General features: G+C 46.8%; 1 protein-coding gene across 8 annotated transcripts in view; it reads left to right on the top strand.

Moving 5' to 3' along the window:
• LOC106605231 (EMAP like 4) overlaps window positions 1-20,235 on the top strand; it is a 93,300-nt gene that overhangs the window by 65,070 nt on the left and 7,995 nt on the right. For 6 of the 8 annotated variants that reach the window (XM_045719997.1, XM_045719978.1, XM_045720008.1 and 3 more), the window contains 17 exons: window positions 14-39; window positions 465-500; window positions 3,699-3,822; window positions 4,042-4,191; window positions 4,910-4,979; window positions 5,912-6,022; window positions 10,330-10,425; window positions 10,544-10,678; window positions 11,612-11,747; window positions 13,112-13,263; window positions 13,410-13,535; window positions 14,140-14,271; window positions 14,509-14,576; window positions 14,717-14,805; window positions 14,942-15,039; window positions 18,238-18,325; window positions 18,572-18,670. In XM_045719997.1, the coding sequence (XP_045575953.1) occupies window positions 14-39; window positions 465-500; window positions 3,699-3,822; window positions 4,042-4,191; window positions 4,910-4,979; window positions 5,912-6,022; window positions 10,330-10,425; window positions 10,544-10,678; window positions 11,612-11,747; window positions 13,112-13,263; window positions 13,410-13,535; window positions 14,140-14,271; window positions 14,509-14,576; window positions 14,717-14,805; window positions 14,942-15,039; window positions 18,238-18,325; window positions 18,572-18,670 (1,736 nt within the window). The remainder of the gene's footprint in view (window positions 1-13; window positions 40-464; window positions 501-3,698; window positions 3,823-4,041; window positions 4,192-4,909; window positions 4,980-5,911; window positions 6,023-10,329; window positions 10,426-10,543; window positions 10,679-11,611; window positions 11,748-13,111; window positions 13,264-13,409; window positions 13,536-14,139; window positions 14,272-14,508; window positions 14,577-14,716; window positions 14,806-14,941; window positions 15,040-18,237; window positions 18,326-18,571; window positions 18,671-20,235) is intronic. The other 2 variants (XM_014200659.2, XM_045720005.1) reach the window with 1 other exon arrangement.

Genomic DNA, 20,235 nt, shown 5'->3' with positions numbered 1-20,235 from the left:
CATTCTCTTCCAGGCATAAAGACCCAGTGATCAGCCAAGGTGAATATACTCTCTCTTCTATGTTCGTCATCCACCACCGCGTACTGGAACCCGCTAGAGCTATGTACTGCGGTATACCGACACATCTGTTTACAACCAGATCGTTTATTAATGAAGCTGTACAATATGATACAATGTAACCTAAAGTGTGCTCTTGTTGGGCTTATGAAAACGCTGTGCTGTACTGTGTAGGTTTGAGAGTACCTTTTTAGGCCAGAGAAGAGCTGTAATTTCAAAGCCTAGCGTCTTGTTGTTCCTTCCAAACATGTCTCCTTTCCTTCAACATAGTCCTTCATCCTATTGTGTAGACCCAACTAGTCATCGTTGCTGTCTTCAGATCATTCTAGCTCTTCTCCCCTGTGTACTATCATTGTGTGTGTGTGTGTGTGTGTGTGTGAGTGACATTGTTTCTGTCTCATGACCAGCCAAAATGTCAACCCGCGAGAAAAACAGCCAAGCAGGTAAGTTGTCAGATAACGAGGAGAGCTACCAGCCTTGGGACGAGCGCTTGCCCCACCCTCTCTGCTTTTTGGCTTGTCTATCTATCTCTGACATTCCCTTTATCGTGTCAAACACAGATAGAATCTCATTTCCCTCTGCGTTCTTTCGCTCTCTCGCTCCCTCAAATACAGAAATCTCTCAATCTCCCTCTACTTTCTCACCCTCCTCCATTTATTGTCATCAGGCGATGCCCGACCTAAATAAATGGCATCGCTGTGCCAGTATGCCCTGCCCCTCCCTGGCCCCTTGCCACTTAGCGGAGTGTCGTCTGGTTAAAAGCGTCCCGCTCTTGGCTCAGGCAGGCTGCCTCTGGTCATGTGAGGAAGGTGGTTGGTCTTGAGTCTGCTGGCTTGGGCGCTCGTTTACCTCCACAGACACACTTTGGACTGGAATTCAGCTAATTCAACGAATTCAGCCTTTTATTGACCACAGATACAGTACATTCGGAGAGTATTCAGACCCCTTGACTTTTTTCCCATTATGTAACGTTACAGCCTTATTCTGAAATTGATTAACGAAACATTTTCCTCATCAATCTATACACAATACCCCATAATGACAAAGCTGAAAACAGGTTTTTATATTTTTTTCTTATCTTATTTTCACAGGTATTCAGACCCTTTGCTATGAGACTTGAAATTGAGCTCAGGTGCATCCTGTTTCCATTGATCATCCTTGAGATGTTTCTACAACTTGATTGGAGTCTACCTGTCGTAAATTCATTTGATTGGACATGATTTGGAAAGGCACACACCTGTCTATATAAGGTCCCACAGTTGACAGTGCATGTCAGAGCAAAAACAAAGCCATGAGGTCGGAGGAATTGGCTGTAGAGCTCCGAGACAGGATTGTGTCGGGGCACCGATCTGGGGAAGGGTACCAAAATATTTCTGCAGTATTGAAGGTCCCCAAGAACACAGTGGCCTCCATCATTCTTAAATGGAAGAAGTTTAGAACCCCCAAAACTCTTCCTAGAGCTGGCCGCCCGGCCAAACTGAGCAATCGGGAGAGAAAGGCCTTGGTCAGGTAGGTGACCAAGAACCCGATGGTCACTCTAACAGAGCTCCTCTGTGGGGATGGGAGAACCTTCCAGAAGGACAACCATCTTTGCAGCACTCCACAAATCAGGCCTTTATGGTAGTGGCCAGACGGAAGCCACTCCTCAGTAAAAAGCACATGACAGTCTGCTTGCAGTTTGCCAAAAGGCACCTAAAGGACTCTCACACCATGAGAAACAAGATTCTCTGGTCTGATGAAACCAAGATTTAACTCTTTGGCCTGAATGCAAAGCGTCACGTCTGGAGGAAACCTGGCACCATCCCTACGGTGAAGCATGGTAGTGGCAGCATCATTCTGTGGGGATGTTTTTCAGTGGCAAAGATGAGCGGAGCTAAGTACCGAGAGATCATTGATGAAAGCCTGCTCCAGAGGGCTCAGGACCTCAGACTGGGGCGACGGTAGAGGCAACGCAGGAGTGGCTTCGGGACAAGTCTCTGAATGTCCTTGAGTGGCCCAGCCAGAGCCCGGACTTGAAACCGATCGAACATCTCTGGAGACACATGAAAATAGCCGTGAAGTGACGCTCCCCACCCAACCTGACAGAGCTTGAGAGGATTTGCAGTGAAGAATGGGAGAAACTCCCCAAATACAGGTTTGCCAAGCTTGTAGCATCATACCCAAGTAGACTCGAGGCTGTAATCACTGCCAAAGGTGCTTCAACAAAGTGTGTGTGTGTGTGAGTGGTCCCGTGTGGCTCAGTTGGTAGAGCATGGTGTTTGCAACGCCAGGGTTGTGGGTTCGATTCCCACGGGGGACCAGTACGAAAAAGAAAAAAAAAAAGAAATGTATGCATTCACTACTGTAAGTCGCTCTGGATAAGAGCGTCTGCTAAATGACTAAAATGTAAATGTAAAGTACTGAGTAAAGGGTCTGAATACCTGTTTTTGCTCTGTCATTATGGGGTATTGTGTGTAGATTGAGGGGGAAAAAACGATTTAATAAATTTTAGGTATAAGGCTGTAACGTAATGTGGAAAAAGTGAAGGGGTCTGAATACTTTCCAAATGCACTGTGCAGTAGGGGAAAGGATTAGTTAGGAAGAATACTGCAGACAATGGCTAAACGTATTACGCGGTCCAAGGCAGTGTGTTGGCCTTTAGTGGTACCAGTACATTCTATCTAGTAATAACTACATAGGTCCTGGGATGAATTCTGGCCCTTCAGTTTGAGTCTACTGTATGCTCCTCCTCAATCTGGGAAAACTGGAAGAAAGCCCTTGCTCTATTTCATGAGCAATGGTTAAGTTTGGCCCCCGTCCAACCATCTCCCTTTCGTCCTCTCTCACTAGGAGAGTAGAAACACACATTCCACTGATCCCTGTCTACCACAAATCTACCCCCCCCCCCCCTCCCCCTTTTTTGCTCTCTTTTCCCCATCTTTTCTTTTTTCTATCCCTCCCCATCACGTTTTCTTATTTCAGCTGAGTTTGGGGTTGCTGACTCACTGCTTTGCGCCACTGCACGGCTCCCAACGCTTCTCTCTGTCTGACTCGCCGTCTATCTGTATATCTATCTCGGTCTATGGACTATCTCATCCCTGGATGAGTGGAAAGCACGTGCAGCACACTAACTGAACTCATTAGGGTTTTCAAGGCTTTTGTAGGTTTTTATGTAAAAAAAAAAGAGAAAAAGTGTTGTCACATTAAGTGGTTGTGTGTGACGGTGTGGAGGGTGTTGAGCAGTCAGGCTGCAGTTATCTTTAGGTTCGTGGACTAAAGTCATGTCATGCACTCTCACTTACGCTCTCTGACTCATGACTCTATATTAACCTTCATTAAACAAGAGGTATTTGTCTGAACCACAGTCATTTTTAATGCTTTACCGTAACAGGGTTTTCTGTTAAGGTAAAACATGAGCCACCACTACTCAGGCCTGCTTCTTTGAGTGTTTGCTCTAGCCTGCCTGAATACTTTCAAATAGTATTTGAATGTACTTATACCTGCTTATACTTATACCTGTGCTAATACTGTATGTTAAATGTGTTTGCAAAAGCATGGGTTTGGTGTTACCAGAATTCCTCTCTATGTAGCAAGTCAAAATGGCGATCGTGATATAGCTAGCTAAAAAAATTCAAATAATGTTTTGTCCGTCTCCTTCGCAGAGGGAGACTACATCAAGATGTTCATGCGAGGTCGCCCCATCACTATGTTCATCCCCGCCGACGTGGAGAACTATGAGGACGTGCGCACAGAGCTGCCTCCGGAGAAACTCAAACTTGAGTGGGTGTATCCTTTCTTCTTAGCAGGGCTTGGTCCCAAACACTCTCTTACTCCGTTTGTCCCTGACCTCGGTGTCTCTCTCTTGTCTGTCTCTGGGCTCAGACACATGTCAAAGCAAAAAGGTGGAGGCCTTATAGGTCTTCACTTTCACCTGTCCAGTTGTTTTTTACGTGGCAGATGATGGAAAGGAGAGTAGTGTTGTGGTTCCTTGAGTCCTTATGTCAGGTATGGCTACAGGGGGAGAGACTGCAGAGCCAACGTGTACCTTCTCCCTACAGGGGAGAGTGTATACTTCATAGCCTCCGTGGTCGTGCTCTTCAACTACGAGGAGAGAACACAGCGCCACTACCTTGGCCACACTGACTGTGTCAAATGGTGAGCTGGTATCCTGTTCTCCAGTTATGTTTTTTGTCAGCCTGGGAGTATTGGTCAGCCTTGGTTGTGTAGTATCAGGTAATGAATTCCTACAGTAGCTTACACAGCGTCATGGGCTGTGTATTCTGCATACAGTAGATACACTAGATTCAGATGATACAACAATGTGTCCCCCAGGGTCTGAATAATGTACAAAACACTTCATTACAAAACCTTTTTAATGTGGATTAAGCAAATAGTTGTCGCAGACACAATGGTTCAGCTTAACTGTCTCCAGGTTCCATCCTCTCCGAGGCCTCTTAAGATAAAGATATGCAAATGAGATATAAATGTCTTCTGTCCGGGTGGTAGAGAAGTGGAAGAGACAAATTAGTCCTTGTGATGGCAGAACCCTGACACAGAGCTGTCTTTGTTTGAAACGAAAAGCCTCACTTCCTCCCATCAGGCTGTGGGCCAGACAGGCCAACGGGTCAGCTCAGACTAGCAGCTCCCTCTCAACTTAATTTTACACCTGACATACTCCTCTCATTACGACAGATTGTTTCTGACTGTAGGGGTTTTTAATAGGGAGGTAGTTTCAGACATTTAAAAAAAAAAAAAAAAAAATGTTATTGGTTTGACAATCTCTTCATGTTTTGTCTCTCATTTCTATCTGTCCATGATTTTCTCTTGCTCTCTCTCTCGCTCGCTCTGTCTCGCTCTCTGTTTAACTCACTAGCCTTGCCATTCACCCCGATAAGATCCGCATTGCCACGGGACAGATTGCGGGAGTGGACAAGGACGGCCGGGTAAGTCACACTCCCACCACCTCACCCATTACTAAACCCCTGACTTCCTTCTAGCTAAATCCTTTAATGATATGTTCGGATGTGTGATATTTCTTTGTTCATGTACATTTCATGTTTGTTCATCCGGATTTAGGAGCACAGATGCGGTTTTCTTTCCTATCATTCATACACACACACACACACACACACACACACACACACACACACACACACACACACAATGGGCAAGTCGCAGGGCTCCAATGTCACCTATGTAACGCCATGGGTTTTTCCAAGTGAGTTTAGTAGTCTTATTCCAGCCCGCTGAATACGGAGAGACGCCTGTGGTTATGTTTAACAGCATAATCCTTGTTTGCACTAGATCTCTTCTTGTGTACGGTTATCGTATTCCTGCTCGCGTTGCACAATCAGGCTCACTCACGTCTTTGACAGGCAGACCCAGACCCAGGTGCTCCATATTTACTCAACCATACCAATAATCAGTGCGATCATGCAACTAATTATATTTAAGCTCTCTGGGTCTAAACATGCCAAACTGGCTCTAACCTTCCTGGAACGACTCTGTAGAAGAGTATCCTACCTGTCAGCCAGCCTGATCCTGCACAACTCACTCAATGACTACTTGTTAAAGGCTTTCTCAAGTTTTTAAAATGGCTTCCTTTCCTCACCTCCTTCCCACATTCCTTCATGACCACTGATCTTAGAGGATCTGATAGATGAAAAGCAATTGGGTGGAAATCTGTCCAGTCCTTTTATCTACAAATATGATGTTTGTGTTCTCTTCTCCTCCACATCTACCAGTGATTGTGAAGGGAAGGAAACAAGGGAAAGGATGCTGTGAAAAAGTATACTGTAAATGCAGCCGTAGTGTCTGAGTTTGGTTACAGTGATGGCTTGTTAAGTCATGTGTGCCCCCTCTTCTCCCTCTTTAGCCGCTGCAGCCCCACGTGAGGGTGTGGGACTCGGTGAGCCTGTCCACCCTGCAGGTCATCGGCCTGGGCACCTTTGAGAGAGGGGTGGGCTCCCTGGCCTTCTCCAAAGCGGTGGGTACCCGTAGCAACTCTAATGGTATAATCCAGGAAGTGTTAGTCATTATGAGAATTGTGGGAACTGGTGTAGTACGTTAAATGAAACCCCATTCTGGCTGGGAAGGGTACATATCACACGAATCTGATAGATCACACACTCACATCACAGCCAGTGGATCTAGATTAGAGGTTCTACTCAGTTACATTTACATTTACATTTAAGTCATTTAGCAGACGCTCTTATCCAGAGCGACTTACAAATTGGTGCATTCACCTTATGATATCCAGTGGAACAACCACTTTACAATAGTGCATCTAAATCTTTTAAGGGGGGGGGTTAGAAGGATTACTTTATCCTATCCCAGGTATTCCTTAAAGAGGTGGGGTTTCAGGTGTCTCCGGAAGGTGGTGATTGACTCCGCTGTCCTGGCGTCGTGAGGGAGCTTGTTCCACCATTGGGGTGCCAGAGCAGCGAACAGTTTGGACTGGGCTGAGCGGGAACCGTGCTTCCTCAGAGGTAGGGGGCCAGCAGGCCAGAGGTGGATGAACGCAGTGCCCTTGTTTGGGTGTAGGGCCTGATCAGAGCCTGAAGGTATGGAGGTGCCGTTCCCCTCACAGCTCCGTAGGCAATCACCATGGTCTTGTAGCGGATGCGAGCTTCAACTGGAAGCCAGTGGAGAGAGCGGAGGAGCGGGGTGACGTGAGAGAACTTGGGAAGGTTGAACACCAGACGGGCTGCGGCGTTCTGGATGAGTTGTAGGGGTTTAATGGCACAGGCAGGGAGCCCAGCCAACAGCGAGTTGCAGTAATCCAGACGGGAGATGACAAGTGCCTGGATTAGGACCTGCGCCGCTTCCTGTGTGAGGCAGGGTCGTACTCTGCGAATGTTGTAGAGCATGAACCTACAGGATCGGGTCACCGCCTTGATGTTAGTGGAGAACGACAGGGTGTTGTCCAGGATCACGCCAAGGTTCTTAGCACTCTGGGAGGAGGACACAAGGGAGTTGTCAACCGTGATGGCGAGATCATGGAACGGGCAGTCCTTCCCCGGGAGGAAGAGCAGCTCCGTCTTGCCGAGGTTCAGCTTGAGGTGGTGATCCGTCATCGACACTGATATGTCTGCCAGACATGCAGAGATGCGATTCGCCGCCTGGTTATCAGAAGGGGGAAAGGAGAAGATGAATTGTGTGTCGTCTGCATAGCAATGATAGGAGAGACCATGTGAGGATATGAGAGAGCCAAGTGACTTGGTGTATAGCGAGAATAGGAGAGGGCCTAGAACAGAGCCCTGGGGGACACCAGTGGTGAGAGCGCGTGGTGCGGAGACAGATTCTCGCCATGCCACCTGGTAGGAGCGACCTGTCAGGTAGGACGCAATCCAAGCCTGGGCCGCGCCGGAGATGCCCAACTCGGAGAGGGTGGCGAGGAGGATCTGATGGTTCACAGTATCAAAGGCAGCAGATAGGTCTAGAAGGATGAGAGCAGAGGAGAGAGAGTTAGCTTTAGCAGTGCGGAGAGCCTCCGTGACACAGAGAAGAGCAGTCTCAGTTGAATGCCCAGTCTTGAAACCTGACTGATTAGGATCAAGAAGGTGATTCTGAGAGAGATAGCAGGAGAGCTGGCCAAGGACGGCACGTTCAAGAGTTTTGGAGAGAAAAGAAAGAAGGGATACTGGTCTGTAGTTGTTGACATGGGAGGGATTGAGTGTAGGTTTTTTCAGAAGGGGTGCAACTCTCGCTCTCTTGAAGACGGAAGGGACGTAGCCAGTGGTCAAGGATGAGTTGATGAGCGAGGTGAGGTAGGGGAGAAGGTCTCCGGAAATGGTCTGGAGAAGAGAGGAGGGGATAGGGTCAAGTGGGCAGGTTGTTGGGCGGCCGGCCGTCACAAGACGCGAGATTTCATCTCGAGAGAGAGGGGAGAAAGAGGTCAAAGCACAGGGAGGGGAGTGTGAACAAGACCAGCAATGTCGTTTGACTTAGCAAACGAGGATCGGATATCGTCAACCTTCTTTTCAAAATGGTTGACGAAGTCATCCGCAGAGAGGGAGGAGGATTCAGGAGGGAGGAGAAGGTAGCAAAGAGCTTCCTAGGGTTAGAGGCAGATGCTTGGAATTTAGAGTGGTAGAAAGTGGCTTTAGCAGCAGAGACAGAAGAGGAGAATGTAGAGAGGAGGGAGTGAAAGGATGCCAGGTCCGCAGGGAGGCGAGTTTTCCTCCATTTCCACTCGGCTGCCCGGAGCCCTGTTCTGTGAGCTCGCAGTGAGTCGTCGAGCCATGGAGCAGGAGGGGAGGACCGAGCCGGCCGGGAGGATAGGGGACAGAGGAAATCAAAGGATGCAGAAAGGGAGGAGAGGAGGGTTGAGGAGGCAGAATCAGGAGATAGGTTGGAGAAGGTTTGAGCAGAGGGAAGAGATGATAGGATGGAAGAGGAGAGAGTAGCGGGAGAGAGAGAGCGAAGGTTGGGACGGCGCAATACCATCCGAGTAGGGGCAGAGTGAGAAGTGTTGGATGAGAGCGAGAGGGAAAAGGATACAAGGTAGTGGTCGGAGATTTGGAGGGGAGTTGCAATGAGATTAGTGGAAGAACAGCATCTAGTAAAGATGAGGTCAAGCGTATTGCCTGCCTTGTGAGTAGGGGGGGAATGTGAGAGGGTGAGGTCAAAAGAGGAGAGGAGAGGAGTGGAAAGGAGGAGGCAGAGAGGAATGAGTCAAAGGTAGACGTGGGGAGGTTAAAGTCACCCAGAACTGTGAGAGGTGAGCCATCCTCAGGAAAGGAACTTATCAAGGCGTCAAGCTCATTGATGAACTCTCCAAGGGAACCTGGAGGGCGATAAATGATAAGGATGTTAAGCTTGAAAGGGCTGGTAACTGTGACAGCATGGAATTCAAATGAGGAGATAGACAGATGGGTCAGGGGAGAAAGAGAGAATGTCCACTTGGGAGAGATGAGGATTCCAGTGCCACCACCCCGCTGGCTCGATGCTCTAGGGGTATGCGAGAACACGTGGGCAGACGAGGAGAGAGCAGTAGGAGTAGCAGTGTTATCTGTGGTAATCCATGTTTCCGTCAGCGCCAGGAAGTCTAGGGACTGGAGGGTAGCATAGGCTGAGATGAACTCAGCCTTGTTGGCCGCAGACCGGCAGTTCCAGAGGCTGCCGGAGACCTGGAACTCCACGTGGGTCGTGCGCGCTGGGACCACCAGGTTAGAGTGGCAGCGGCCACGCGGTGTGAAGCGTTTGTATGGCCTGTGCAGAGGGGAGAGAACAGGGATAGACAGACACATAGTTGACAAGCTACAGAAGTGTTGTTTCTTGTATTATTGTCTCTTGTGTCTTTAGAGAACTGTTTCACTTTGATATCCTTTTTCTTCTGTCCTGATTTTCTCTTTCTTTTCTTCTGTTAACTAGATATTCTTTGTTGTTCTTCGTTAGCTAGCTAGCTTCTTCCAAAAGAGTCCCTAGCAACTGCTTAGCAACTGGTAAACAATTCAGCTAGCTAAGATAACTACAATTTTATGAAAAATAGTAACTTTTTTCAAAAGCCTATCTTCTTTGTTTGTTGCTTGTTTTTTCTCCTATTCAGTCTTGCAGTTTTCTTTTGATTTTTTTCCGATGTATTTCACTCTAAAAACCATGTAAATTTCAATATTTGTAGGAGCTCATTTTTCAGCTGCTGCTGCTCAGTGATTGGAATTCCGAAAGTTATAGGTGCTGTGTGTTTCTGGACTGAGCCCTTTCATGATCAGGCTAGTGGGTCAGACTGGTGTTATTGCGGTCTTGAATACATCATAGGTTCTCTAATCAGTACTAGTTTAAGGTTCCTATTCTCTCTCTGTCCACAGTTAGCACATTCCAGAACACAGCTTTTTAATGTCTGGCTCCCTTCAGACGCAAACCCGACAAAACACACCGTGACCCATTTTCCATCCAAACAAACACAATCACGCTCCCACACACGCACGCATTCTAAGTGATTCATTATCCCCTTACGGGATCAAAGGTCTAACTAAGCAGTGGATTTTCCCTATCAAATAATGGTAAAGCTTGAATGAAGGTTATCTTATGCTGTTGTTGATGTCATTATGCCAAATCTACTCAATGGCTGACCACTTAGAGTATTGTTTAGTCCTGCCTGCATACATGGCCATTTTGCAACATATGGATTCATCTTTAGATTTCCGTGCCCTCTCACCAACATATAGTATGTAGCTGTGAATTGGCAGGCCTAACCTGGAATTATATTATTATGTTATGCCATATTAACTGACTTGCAGACAATAGGATCTGTGCTTTACTGACATGACATGCCCTGTCTTTCTCCTACAGGACTCCGGTACACACCTGGCGGTGATTGATGATTGTAACGACCACATGTTGACTGTCTGGGACTGGCAGAAGAAATCCAAAATTGCTGAAATCAAGGTCAGGGAAACCTGGGGTGTTTTTTTATGCTGTGCAATTCTGCCTAAAATACGTAAAGGATTTGATGATTTGGTTCTGGAAGAAAAAAAAAATGTTGGACTGTTTTCACCTCCTCCAGTCTACAAATGAGGTGGTGCTTGCGGTGGAGTTTCACCCTACTGATGCCAACACCATAGTAACTTGTGGCAAGTCACACATCTTCTTCTGGACCTGGGCTGGCACCTCGCTGGCACGCAAGCAGGGCATCTTTGGGGTGAGGACATTTTTCACTTGTTCAGTTCTTAAAAACCACTTCATTTACTTAAAAAGATCCGCTTGAGCCAAGCTGATCTGTCGCTCTGTAAAAATACCCGGGCGAGAATAAAAATAATAGCAAGCAAACATATGTGCTTCGCTCACAACGTAACGACAGAGACGAACGATGTCAGCAATGGAATATTGACGGACAGACAAAGTAGGCTGCTACAACGCCACGTAGACAGACAAAATCAACGATATGGCCTCGGCAACGTCGACAGAAAATATAACGAACTAGATTGATAGCTAGAACAACAATGACTAGCTAATTACGGATTCTGATTCACACAATATGTTTGTAGAGTGAAGGCGAGTTGGGCCATGAGACAAGTGAAAACGGAGCCGTGTGGGAGGGAGGGTGGGGAGGGATGGGGAGCCGGCTTGTTATAATCCAATCCTGGCAGCAGGTTCAACCTACACCCTGCCCATTTCTTTACAGACAGCCGAACTGGCCAATTTAGTTATTTAGAGCGCGCAGCCCTTCACACTGTGACAGAGAGATGCGTGCTGGGAGAAAAGGGTGGAACGGCAGCCCACAATTCAGGGCCCGAATGAGCACATGCAGAACCACCCCGAATTGCGGCCTGCAGTTGTACACAATTGTGCTGGGAGCTGACCATGAATGTTTTTCAGAACACGGATAGTTACAACCAAAAAAATATCGTATTCGGAAAATTCTCCATTCGCTATGATACTTGTTTTGTCCGAGTACTCGCCACACCCCTACGTGTCACCAACAGTGAAAAACTTAAATAACGTGATGCTAGAATGTAATGTATACCTTTACCCATACATGAATACAGTCTCTTTCTCTAGTCTGCCCTAAACACACAGACAACAATTATTAAACAGACATTTCATTCTCCCGTCTCTCCCTGTCCCGTTTCAGAAATACGAGAAGCCCAAGTTTGTTCAGTGTCTGGCCTTCCTCAACAACGGGGACATCCTGACTGGAGACTCTGGAGGCGTCATGTTGATATGGAGCCGGAGCACAGTGGAGCCGGCCCCAGGGAAAGGCCCCAAAGGTACACTATCACATAATACCTCATATACCTCACACTGTACTTTAAACCTCGCAGGCAGTCCCTACACCCGGCCGTATAGTGCTACAGTACTGATGGCACGGTTGGCTGGGGCATGGTGCTTTGCAACACCAGGATTGCGGGTTTTGATTCCCTCGCAAGCCATGTAAAGCCTACTGAATATTTGTTTAAAACTTTAGTCACTTTGGTAAAAACCGTCTGACCATTTATCATACATGCCCACATGAGTAACACAAGAAGTTAACCTTCCCAGTGAGTCTCAGCCACAGAGGAGAGCAACTGTAAGAGGTGGTTTTGAGACTGACGAAAAGAAAACAGCCTTTGAAGGAGAGACAGAGTGGGTGTGAGTGTTGGCGGGACGGAGGGTGTTGGGGGTTTGAGCAGTAATAGTTTTGGTTGTGGCGTACAGAGGAACTGGATGAGCAGGGCTAGGGCCAGGCGCCGTGGATAAAAACTGTTCATCTCTTTTTGCTTACCTGCGCGTCCCGGTGGTTAGACGGTCACCTTTAATCGGGGAGGACGGGCTCGTGGTAACGGCTGGAGCGGAATCAGTGGAATGGTATCAAATACACCAAACACATGGTTTCCAGGTGTTTGATCCTTTTCCATTTGCTCTGTTCCGGCCATTATTATGAGCCGTTCTCCCCTCAGCAGGCCCCTGTGATGCGTGTACAGTATGTGTGTGTGTGTGTGTGTGTGTGTGTGCGCACATGCTTGAGGTTGCGTTTGGGAACGCTTGAGTGCCCGTGTGGGTCCACATCTGTCTGAGCTCTGCAGGGATGGTCATGCCAATGTGGGGGAGCAGAAGCGACACAGAAACCCGACAGAAACGCTATCTGATGCACATGAATTCTTCACACACCCTCCCTCTGCCACTCAATGTTACCCCCATTGAGAATTCCACTGCCTCAGGTTCAGTGAAACTAGCCTTGAGGAATGGGCCTGCCTCGCTGTGTATCTGTCTGTGTTATCAGCAGAGAATGTATTGTAACAGGAGGAGTGATCACCAGAATGTGGCGAAGGCAGACACATCAAACCTAGACCGCGCGCGCGCACGGACGTGCATGCTCGCACTCATTCGAACACGCCTTCCACAGCTATCTTCTTACCCGCGCACACGCACCCTCTCATTCACTTCCTCCCTCAAATGCTCCCCTGAGAAAACAACAAGAGCTGGCCTGCGGTGTGGTGTATAAACCACATTAATGAATGTCAAGTATTTGTGGTATCCAATTCCCAGAAATCTCTGCTGTGAGCTGTTTTACAAGCCTCTCTCATTCCTCTCCCTCTTTCCTTCTGGGCAATTTTACTTCTCCCTTTCTGTCTGTCTGTCCCCCCCCACGTAGGTGCGTACCAGATCAGTCGTCAGATCAAGGCCCATGATGGCAGTGTTTTCACTCTGTGTCAGATGAGGAACGGAACCCTGCTGACCGGAGGGGGCAAGGACCACAAGATCATCCTGTGGGACCACGACCTCAACCCAGAGAGGGACATAGAGGTCTCAGCCATACAGAATACAACACAGACACATTCCACACCAATGCGCCGTGGTTTATGCGCGAACACATGAACATACATATGTCACACGTTCAGTATGATGAATGTGAACGAACGTACATCTCATTGTATCTGTTGCCGCTGCAGGTCCCGGATCAATATGGAACCATTCGTGCTGTGGCTGAGGGCAAGGGCGAGCAGCTTTTGGTGGGCACTTCGCGTAACTTCGTCCTGAGGGGGACGTTTAATGACGGCTTCCAGGTGGAAGTTCAGGTGAGAGAAGTTTCTATTTCTCTCTTTCTATTTCTCTCTCTCTCTCTCTCTCTCTCACTGCTGACTAGCTGACTGCCAGCACTACATATTCCGGGTGTGTAAGACGTCCAGGGTGTTAGAACTAAAGCCAATTGAGGACTGCAGGGCCCTGCTATGGCAGCTCTGTTGTAGGGATGCCGGGGTGTCGGCCCCCTCACTAGCTGTTTTCCCAATCGTTTCTTCTCCGTGAGGAAGAGCAGAGCGATGGAAACTCGGCATACATTTTCCAGTGATTTGAACTCTGTATAAACAGGCTGGCAGAGATATTTATCCCCTCTTTAGAGGGCACCCAACTGAGCCCGGCCTCGTCTGCCCCCTCTTTTGAGGCACACTACTCCCGTGTGAAGGAGGACATTACCGCGTTAGTGGTGGTGTGTTTCCAATGGCTTAGTTGGTTGGAACGTGATACTGTGGATTAGGATTCTCACATACAGTAACATGTGCGACATACAGAATACGTGTTAACTCCTCTGCAAGTCGTGTTAACTACTCAAGTGTGTAGTCACGTTGGACAAAGTGACCACACATCCGCATTATTTTCCAACCTCTGACCTATCGCCCCTAGGGTCATACAGACGAGCTGTGGGGGCTGGCCTCTCACCCTTTCAAGGACCTGTTCCTCACCTGTGCCCAGGACAGGCAAGTGTGCCTGTGGAACTCTGTGGACCACTGCTTGGAATGGACCAGGCTGCTGGATGTAAGAACTAATACCTCCCTTTCAGAACTGTTCTATACTGCAGATTAAGAATACACGCTCATTCACTGCCCTTTCTAGAATTTTTATTCACAGACGTAACTGAAATGTTGCTGCAAGTTTTCCGTTGAGATCAAGGCATGCGAACACATCTCAAGTTAGGATTCAGGCCTCACACAAAATTACTTGTATGTTTTGAATTGCATTTCTCCCTTCCCTCTTGCTGTTTCTTTCTTTCAGGAGCATGGTCACTGTGCAGACTTCCACCCTAGTGGTGCTGTTGTGGCCATCGGTACTCACTCAGGAAAGTAAGTTCAGCTTAACCCTATCTCTAACTCTGAAGCACAGCAGCGGCTATTAATCCCATCTCTTATCGCTTACGCCTGTATGGGAATAGTCCATTCTGCTAAATTCTCGGTGACGTTCTCTCCCTCCCCCCGTGTCCCAGGTGGTACGCTCTGGATGCGGAGACCAGAGACCTGGTGGCCATTCACACAGACGGCAATGAGCAGCTGTCAGTCATACGCTTCTCCGTAGGTGGGTGGAGCTGGTCTTCCACCCTATCCTAACCGTAGACTTGGATTTGATGGGAGAATTGTTAAGCCAATAAACGGTTAGGGAGGATAATAAAACATGGTGGATAATTTACCCACAATCCTGTTCCATCCTTCAGATGGCACCCTGCTGGCAGTGGGATCACATGACAACTTCATTTACCTCTACACTGTGTCGGACAAAGGGCGCAAGTACACCAGATACGGGAAGTGCATTGTGAGTACATCTCTGTGTGTGTGTGTGTGTGTGTGTGTGTGGGGGGGGGGGCCCAGGGAGTGACATCTCCCTGCAGCTGGAGAGATGGATAGGATCAGTGCTTTCACTGTATGGTAATCACAGAAGAGAGAGAGAGAGAGAACTGCCAAAATAATGGAAACACCTGAGTAAATGAGGGATACAAAGTATATTGAACGCAGGTCCTTCCACACAAGTGTGTTCCCTGAGTTAATTAAGCAATTAACATCCTATCATGCTTAGGGTCATATATAAAAATGCTGGGCATGCCATTATTTTAGCTACCATGGCAATGCCCCCATATGTCGACAATCCCTGCCCCCCATCCACAGGGCACGAGTGTTCACTGAGTGGTATGATGAGCATGAAAATGATGTAAACCATATGCCATGGCCGTCTCAGTCACCAGATCTCAACCCAATTAAACACTTATGGGAGATTCTGTAGTGGCGCCTGATACAGTGTTTTCCACCACCATCAACAAAACACACAATTATAGAATTTCTCATGGAGAATGGTGTCTCATCCCTCCAATAGAGTTCCAGACACTTGTAGAATCTATGCCAAGGTACATTGAAGCTGTTCTGGCGGCTCGTTGGCCCAACATCCTATTTAGACTCTTTATGTTGGTGTTTCCTTTATTTTGGCAGTTATCTGTATATACACGTATAGTGATGGGTTTAAATCCAGTAGGGTTGAGGTGACGGTATAAAAAGCATGACCAGTAGACTAGGTTGTGATCCCATTAGGTCTACGCCAGGGCTGGGCGATAAGGCCAACATATTATATCACAGTATTTGTTTTTAAATTGGACTGTTTGATGGTATTTTTCGTTTTTGAATACTGTTCAATTCAACTTCAACCTAAACAAATTTCAGCACTTTTATCATTTCTGCATTTCCTGCACTCAATTGCAGTGGTGGAATAAGTACTCAATTGTCATACTTGAGTAAAAGTAAAGATAGGTTAATAGAAAATTTCTCAAGTAAAAGTGAAAGTCACCCAGTAAAATACTACTTGAGTAAAAGTCAAAGTATTTGGTTTTAAATATACTTAAGTATCCGCTCTTTCATGTCCCTCTCATTCATGTAGTCTCTTTTCATACATCGCACCCGTTTTCTGTCTCTCTTCCCTCCATCCCTGTGGGCAAATGGCCATCTGTGTGATGGATGCCAATGGTCAGGACCTTGCTGCTCAGGTTGTGGTCACGGTCATTGCTTCTGCTGCTTGACCACTATGGTCTTGGTCCAAGGTTAAACCCCCAGGCAACCTACCGTACATAGCCTTGCAGCCACAGCAGTGCGTATGGTATAGTGCTTTGTGTGGGTTTTTTAATACCAGATCACAGACTAAGTGCATAGCTGTCACGTTTTAGATTGCTGAAAAATAAACTTGGGGTTGCATGAAAGCGTATTAAAGCAAGGTTCTCATTTGACGTGTTGGTAATGTAAAAAGACCCAGGGCTCCAGAGGGAAGAAAGACATTGTGGGAAGGTTGGTTTGAGGTTTTATAGGTGTTGGCAGATGACTGGGCCCCTGTCTGTGAGCACAGCTCCACTGTAAAGCAGCGAGACACACTGATATAAACTGAGTGTACAAAACATTAAGACCACCTTCCTAATATTTTTGCCTTCAGAACAGCCTCAATTAGTCAGGTCCAGTGCTTCTCACAGTTGTGTCAAGTTGGCTGAATGTCCTATGGGTGGTGGACCATTCTGATACACACGGGAAGCTGTTTAGCGTGGAAAACCCCAGCAGCGTTGCAGTTCTTGACACAAACCCGGTGCGCCCGGCACCTACTACCATACCCCGTTCAAAGGCACTTAAATATTTTGGCTTGCCCATTCACCCTCTGAATGGCACACAAACACAATCCATGTCTCAATTGTCTGAAGGCTTAAAAATCCTTCTTTAACTTGTCTCCTTCTCTTCATCTACACTGATATGAAGTGGATTTAACAAGTGACATCAATAAGGGATCATAGCTTGCACCTGGATTCACCTGGTCCTAATGTTTTGTACTTTCTGTGTATAACTGTTTATGGGGATTTTTAGTGACACGTAAATATGTATGACCTGTTTTTCAAATAAATAACTGCAGGGTTCTGCGTATAAATAGGGAAATGCATAAACAGAGAAATACATCAACTTTGTGTGTGCGTTCAGTATGGAATTCAGATTTGTATATGTTTGTGTGAGAAAGTGAGGTCAGCAGCTGTGGAGTTTCTAGCTTGGCAGGATGTCAGTGACATTCCTGTGTGTAAAAGTGTGCGTGTTTGCATGTATGTGTATGATTGCATGTGTGTATGGGTCTTTGTGTTGGAGGGAAGCCTGCAGACTTGAAGGAAATCAAACCAAGTGCCAAGATGGGCTAACAGAGATTCCCTCCCTGACCCTGAGTGAGGGGGAGGACAGACCGACATGGACACACACACACACACACACACACACACACACACACACACACACACACACACACACACACACACACACACACACACACACAAATTGGCTCGTCCTATGGGCTGAGGTGGAAGACTGGAGTTCGCTCCCTAGAGAGTGAACTTTTATAAAGGCCAAAATCTCACATGAAATGATGTGCAAAACTAAGTTAGCTGTACTATACATGCTGTATATGTCCCTAGCTCCATTAAAATACCATTAACTAGGGCACTACACTACATTGCAGTGCTTGAGGCGTCACTACAGACCTGGGTTCGATCCCAGGCTGTGTCACAACTGGCCGTGACGGGGTCGGCGCATAATTGGCCTGCTTCGTCCAGGTTAGGGGAGGGTTTGGCCGGGGGGGGGGCTTTACTTGACTCATTGTGCTCTAGTGACTCCTTGTGGCGGGCTGGGCGCCTGCAGGCTGACTTCGGTCGTCAGTTGAACGGTGTTTCCTCCGACACATTGGTGCGGCTGGCTTCCAGGTTAAGCGGGCAGGTGTTAAGGAGCGCGGTTAGGCGGGTCATGTTTTGGAGGACGCGTGACTCGACCTTCGCCTCTCCCGAGCCCGTTGGGGAGTTGCAGTGATGAGACAAGTTTGAAATTGGGTCGCAATTGGATATCACGAAATTGGGGCGAAAAAGGGGGGTAAAATACAACAACTCAAAAAATAGGCTATTTAACTGTTTCGGCTCTCTAAATCATTTATCAAACTTTCTCACTCTGTGGTTAACAGGGACATTCCAGCTACATCACACATCTTGACTGGTCCCCCGACAACAAGTTCATCATGTCCAACTCAGGAGACTACGAGATCCTCTACTGTGAGTAGACACACCTTCGAATGATTGTCATGCTTAAGTGAGACTACAGCGTCATTGATGGAACCTCATGCTATGATACTGATCCATGAAGGAATATTTATCCTTTTTCTTTTTATAAACTTTTTTAAATAATCGGGCTTAACCAACGTACAGTACAGCTCATGAAAGTCATACTTTTTGCATTACACTTGTATTGTGCAGTATCCCCTTAAACTATTCCCTGACTTGGTTCTATCCTCTTTGCAGGGGACATTCCAAATGGCTGCAAGTACATCCGTAACCGCTCTGAGTGTAAGGACATTGACTGGGCCACCTACACCTGTGTGCTGGGCTACCATGTCTTCGGTCAGTACCTGGGTTATATGGATATGGTGGGATTGGTTCTTCTTTTCGGTGTGATTCATCCTCAAACACTTTGTCACTGTTCTTGGCTGTGCTATGCTAGATTTCTGTGTTTTTTATTTTCACTGATGTGGGTTTATAAGCTTCTGTGGTTGCGTGGCTGCAATTTATGTTTCTATGAGTCCTACTACTGAACAGAGTGTGGTTTGGGAGTTTGCACATCAGCAATTTATCGCACGCACTCTCAGACGTTCTGCCTATTGCCCCTGTTTGCCCCTCTATTCTTTCTTATTCAATTTTTTTTTAGATGTCGTACCCAAGTTTGTAGCAGTGAAAGGAAATCAAGAGCTCTAATTTGAATAACAGAAATTTAATGTCCTTCCATTCCAACTCTGGTTCTGCTACCAGAATTGTCCCTGCTGTGCTTTCACTACTGGTTTTGTTCCACTGCAGCATGGTGTGGTATCTCTCTATCTCTCAATCTTTCTTTATTTCTCTGTTCCTCTTTTTTTGTCTCTGTCTATCACTTTTTCTCTGTCCATCTCGTTCTCTCTCTCACTCACTCACTCACTCACCCCCCCCCGTTTTTTCTTTCTCTCTATCGGAGGGACTCAGGCCCAGAATAATAGCCCCACATTAACCCCCCCACTCCATATATTTCAGTACTTTATGAGGCTATAAATATAGTTAACTCTTGACTTTCAGATTTCCCAGTTCTCAGCCAGTAGATTGTCTGAGGCTGCGACCAGGGGTGTAATGATCCGGCCCCAAAATTAAAGTAGGCAACAAGCCTTGTTGTAATCTGATAGCCAGGGGTTAATTGAATCGGAATTGGGAGGTGGGGAGCCCTCCTTTTTGCTGACCATTCGAAACCAAAAGCTGTTTTATTGCTATTAAAGTATAGGTTGTGAATGTCTTATTGTTATTTTCATTAATTCACCCAGTATGCCAGTGCAATTTTGGTTTCATGTAGGCTTATTGGTATGAAAATAAACACAACTGAACAACTTGCTATTTACATGTCCTGTTTTTGGCTTCAAAGCCAATAACAATTGTAGGCTATAGCAAATGTGCATTTTAATGCAGTGACAGAATAATAATTGAGATAATGCAAATAATGAATGATTACTTAGTTGGGCTAACTTTGTTTAGCTTCTTGCTGTAGGTCTACTTCATCATTCTCTGCTTGCATCCCTACCCGTAGCCTACCTGCCTCTGCTGTAATATTCTAACAGGTCAATCTTGCTGGCCAAACATCATTAAATATTGCTAAGTTATTTAGCTATAGTGTGGATAAAGGGCTGTTTTTATTTTTATTTAACGAGCACCCAAATGGTGCAACTGCTGCGTAGGCAACACAATAATCCGACAGAGACGAGCTTCCTCAGGGAAACATTTGCACGAGCCACCTTGTGGTTGGCTACTATGTTGCAATATCAATATTCTCGGAGCCTCCTTGTTGATACAAAATGGTTCAATAGTCTCCGAGCCGCCTTGTTCTTTAATGCGATGTTTCAATATTCTCAGAGCCGCCTTGTTGATACAATGCTTCAATATTCACCCAATTT

The sequence above is a fragment of the Salmo salar genome, chromosome ssa01 (assembly GCF_905237065.1).
Source record: "Salmo salar chromosome ssa01, Ssal_v3.1, whole genome shotgun sequence".
In the NCBI taxonomy this organism is placed as follows: domain Eukaryota; kingdom Metazoa; phylum Chordata; class Actinopteri; order Salmoniformes; family Salmonidae; genus Salmo; species Salmo salar.
The sequence above is the reverse complement of the archived record's forward strand: the minus strand, read 5'-3'. Positions and strand labels throughout refer to the sequence as shown.